The sequence below is a fragment of the Charadrius vociferus genome, unplaced genomic scaffold, assembly GCF_000708025.1.
Source record: "Charadrius vociferus isolate BGI_N301 unplaced genomic scaffold, ASM70802v2 scaffold163, whole genome shotgun sequence".
Taxonomy (NCBI): Eukaryota; Metazoa; Chordata; class Aves; order Charadriiformes; family Charadriidae; genus Charadrius; species Charadrius vociferus.
Genome location: NW_009648332.1, coordinates 390093 through 394701, shown reverse-complemented (window position 1 = coordinate 394701; position 4609 = coordinate 390093). Strand labels below are relative to the sequence as shown.

Below are 4609 nucleotides of genomic sequence, written 5' to 3'. Positions count from 1 at the left end.
TCGCTGTGGGCTGGTGACGCCCGCTGGGCTAACGGCGGTGTGCCAGCCGGCCTGGGGGAAGCCGGGCCCCCTGAAGTGCGCTGCGATGGCCGAAGAAGGATGCTATTTCGGTGCATCGGTGTCGGTTTCGCTACCGTCTCTCTGTCTGCTGCGAGCATGCAGTCGTTTCCTTTCATCCTTATTATTGCTTATAAGTATCTAAAGGGTGGGTTGAAGGAGGATGGAGCCAGACGCTTTTCAGTGGTTCCCAGTGACAGGACGAGGGGCAATGGGCACAAGCTGGAACGTAGGAAGTTCCATTCAAACACAAGGAAAAACTTCTTTACGGTTTGGATGACAGAGCACTGGCACAGACTGCCCAGGGAGGGTGTGGAGTCGCCTTCTGTGGAGATTTTCAAGACCCGCCTGGATGCAGTCCTGAGTAATGTGCTCTGGGCAATCCTGCTTTAGCAGGGGAGTTGGACTAGATGATCTGTGGAGGTCCTTTCCAGCTCTGAAAATTCCATGATTCCGTGATCCATCTAGAAGATGACAGCAGCAGGGTGTTGCACGGGTCAAGTTGAAGTGTTGTAACATAGCTGTAAAAATCACCGTTTTATTTCCATATGTTCTTAAATTTGTGTTTCGTTTTGCAAGAGGTATTTGGCCCTTCATGGTAATTTGGCTTCTAATCATCTGCTGAAGGGAAGTGTGAAGAACTGTGAGGGTTGATTATCAGTATATAGGAAACGACCACAGAAAACCTTCCGCCGACTCAAGAAAGTGATTTTGTTTTAAGACATGACAATACAAATATTTTGAACCAATAAATTCTGTTGCAACCTTTTTATTCTGAACATTTCATCTTTGTGCTGGAATTGATTTGAAAATGAAATTGATAAATGGCAAACATGATTGTTTTCATTAGTGCTACTTAAAAATGCAAAATCTAGACATATGATGGGATGAAAGATAGAAAGAAAAAAAATTGTTATAGACTTGGGATCTGCCAATGCCATGTCATAGGGTATAATATAGAGGGTCCAGTCAATATTGAATGTCAGTGTAGTACATAATAGCGTCCTGAAAACAGCATCATTGTGTTAGCAAAGTTTTGGGCGCACACTACTTCTCTGTTTGGTTTATGCCAAGCCTCTTAATAGGATTTATTAGCGTGGGGAATGAGTCTAGCAACCCAACAGTAGTAAATTTGCAGGGAGGTGCCTTCTGATCTCCAGTTAGATCAGAGCAATACTGTAATTGGCATAACCCAAGCTAATATTACATTACCCTCAGGAGAACCAGTGCTGTTCAGCTGTTTGCTACCTTGCTGCTCCACATGTTCGGTTTTAGCTGTGGAATAAGTTGGATCAGCTCACACAACCTAGAGCAGGCATGCGTGACTGGACTGAAAGGGAGGGCAGATCAATCTCTTATGGCAGCGATCTGCAGTTAGGTCTGCCTAAGCTAAACAAAACCTGTCTTATCTACTCTAACATCTCTGTGCTCTATATCCTTGAGGATACAGATGTCTCCTTATTCATAATAGATGGCTTTTAAAAAATGTGATTTTACCAGGCAATGCTTAGCTAAGCTATCCATACAGACTAATATTCACAGATATATGAAAGGTTATTTTCTATCTTTTTTTTTTTAAAGTTGTAATTTATACTAGAGGAGGTCATACACAATGTGTTTAAGACAGGTGATTTTTAAATAGGTTCCAAGTATGAGATTTGTGAGAGAGAAGCAAAATATTAATCAATGCTTAGAAGTTTAACAGTGTCTTTAAGACCCTTTTTTTCCATGGCCACCTTTGCTGACTTAATTCTGCCTGCTCTAACATAATTCTCAATCATTCTGGGCAACAGCACTATCCAAATTATGTTAAAAGAGAATTTTGCATTGAAATTTAGAAGTTTTTGCTTTACATCTTCATTTTGTTATTAACATTTTCTTTTTCAGAAGCATTACAATTTGAGCCTGATTTTGTGTTTTATTAAATTCTGCGACTTGCAATGGGGTCTTTTTGAGACTATTAGCAGCTAATAAATTTGCTTTCTCTCCTTGTGACCAGTTTATGAGGGAATTTACAGCATTAAAATGACCAGCCTTGCATGCATAATGCAGTGGAGTATCCTTGGTGCTGTCTAAGGCATTAATGGCTGCCCCGTAGCTCAGTAATAGATTTATCAAGTCGCTGTGTCCATATTCTGCTGCAATATGCAGTGTGGTCTTTCTCCAAATGTTTCTATCATCAATATTTTTATTTTTGCCTGATGTCAGAAGCATTTTTACAATCTCTGTGTTTCCTTTGATGGCTGCATAGTGCATCGGAGTACATCCATCCATGTCCTTAGCTCCAAATCTTCCCTTTTTAGCTAACAGAACCTTCACGATACTGAGATGTCCTCTCACAACTGCAGTGTGCAGGGGAGTCTTTTTCTCCTTGTCTTGTGCATTGGGGTCAGCATTAGCATTCAGAAGCATCTCTACCATTGCTTTGTCTCCGCTTTCAGCAGCAAAATGTAAAGGGGATTTTGACTGCTTATCCTTAACATTAACATTGGCTTTGTGGAGCAGCAGCTGCTGGGCAACCTCAGTGTTACCTCTTTGAGTTGCAATATGCAGGGGAGTAACAAACTCTTTAGTGACAGCATTAATTTTGGCTCCAGCATTAACTAAAAGGCCAACTAATGCTCCTTTATTATGAAGTGCAGCAACATGGAGCGGGGTTTCATCGGCTTGGTTCATAAGGTTAGCTTCCATCCCTTTGCGCAGAAGCAGATTTGCGATGGAAGCAGCCCCAGCTTGAACTGCCAAGTGCAAAGCGGTGTCTGAAGTAGGAGTCTTTATTCCAAAGTTTGCTCCCTTTTCTATTAGAACTTCTGCTGATTCAGCTTTGCCCGTTTCACATGCCAGGAGTAAAGGAGTGTACTGCATTTCATTGTAGGCGTTTATATCTGTACCTCTGTCAATTAAAGCTGCTACAGTACCACACAAATTTTTCTGCACAGCTCTAAAAAGAGCGGACTCCATTATGTCCGATGACAAATCTTTAGAATATTCTAGTAGTGTTTTGAAGATGGATGGGTGGTTGCTGTTGAAAGCTCTTTTGGCCATGTTGGAATCAACACTGGCTCCGGCTTCTAGCAGTACTTTTGCAGTATTTTGAGACCCCTGAGAAACAGCATAACTGAGAGCAGTGTGTCCTCTTTCATCCTTTCCGTCAATGGAGGCGCCAGCCTTTAAAAGCATTTTTGCTAGACTGCTCTCATCTTTAAGAGCTGCCATGTGCAAAAAGTTGTGCTGGTTCCTGTAGCTTCTTGCCTCTTTTTTCAGGAGCATCTTCAATATGTGACTGTGGTTATTCTGTGCAGCCAAATGAAGTGGTGTCTTGTCTTCCGTATCCAAACTGTACATATAAGCACCGCATCGGAGAAGCGCTTTCAGTGCATCATCATGGCCTTTCTCAGCTGCCCTGTGCAGTGGTGTTCTTCCTTTCTTGTCCTTCACATCTATCTTTGCACCTTTGCTGATCAAATATTCCATTATGGCTAGATGTCCATTAGTGGCTGCAACATGCAGAAGTGTTTCACTTGAAGAGTTTAGTGCATTAATATCATTGTCTTTCAGTGTTTTCTCTAACTCGGAAAGATAGCCTTTAGCGACTGCATCAAAGATGCCAACGTCAGAATGATCTTTTCTAGTTTTTGCTGCTCTTGAAAGTTGAGTTTCTTTTTCTTTCTTCTTAATAGCCCTTTCTTGCTTTTTTCTTCTCGGACTGTCTTTTTTTTCCTGGTGTTTTTCACTGCTGTTTTCAAACCAAACCTTGTCTTTTTCGAGTAAATATCCTACCAATTGTCTTCTAGCATCTCCAATGCTTTCATTTACTTCACTGACATATTTTCTCATCTTGCTGTAAAGTTTTGGCTCCACTTGCTTTAGACATGGATAAAAAAAGAGCCTGCAGGCTCGTTCACCTTGAGAAATTAATATGTCTAAAACTCGAGAATTCTTTTCTGTTCGTGTCCTGTAGAAACTCATGACCATCTTTTTTTCTGGGGTAAAAATACCATTGTCTATCAACCAGTTCAGAAGATGGTCTGGGTCGTTTATGCCTTCTACTAGCTCTTGTTTTTTAGTCGTTAGGACTTCAATTGCGTATGGATTTGTAAACAGGCTACTTGAACGCATGATCATGCTGATAATCCAAAAGCGAATTGAGCTATTGTTCGATGTTTGAAGTTAAATATGAAATAGCAAAGCAGGATCACATCATTCACACATTCTTTTCGTAGAACTATGAACCAGCAACCGTTGTAGTTCAGTGATAAATCTTTAAAGAATGAGAAAGAAATCAAAACTCCCTCACCTTTGGTTTCTAGTTGTTAGAAGTCCTTTGATCTTCTCTGTTCTTCCTTAGCAACAAGTGAAGTTTAATAACAAAACAAAAATCTGTGATACGTAAAGATATTCCACTTGGAAGACTTCTTCCAGATTTTTTACAGATAACTAGGGAGAAAATGCTTTTGTGAAGCTAATATTTGAATAGAATATATTTGTTTATTGAGTTCCTCTGGCCGGGCTGTTTTTGTAGTTGTCTAAATGACCAGTCTATTAAAGGCGA

General features: G+C 40.7%; 2 protein-coding genes across 2 annotated transcripts in view; both read right to left on the bottom strand.

Annotated features, from left to right (window-relative positions):
- The window catches only part of MYSM1 (Myb-like, SWIRM and MPN domains 1), a 16945-nt gene extending 16787 nt beyond the window's left edge, over nucleotides 1-158 (bottom strand). Inside the window, exon 1 of the mRNA XM_009884804.1 lies at nucleotides 34-158. Within this exon, the coding sequence (XP_009883106.1) occupies nucleotides 34-158 (125 nt within the window). The remainder of the gene's footprint in view (nucleotides 1-33) is intronic.
- An 868-nt stretch (nucleotides 159-1026) lies between these two features.
- Nucleotides 1027-4182, bottom strand: LOC104286226 (ankyrin-1-like). The gene is made up of 3 exons (XM_009884803.1): nucleotides 4056-4182; nucleotides 2278-3650; nucleotides 1027-1062 (listed from the first exon to the last, which is right to left on the bottom strand). Exons 1-3 carry the CDS (start codon nucleotides 4180-4182, stop codon nucleotides 1027-1029), a joined length of 1536 nt encoding a protein of 511 aa, XP_009883105.1.
- Between the last annotated feature and the right edge of the window lie 427 nt (nucleotides 4183-4609).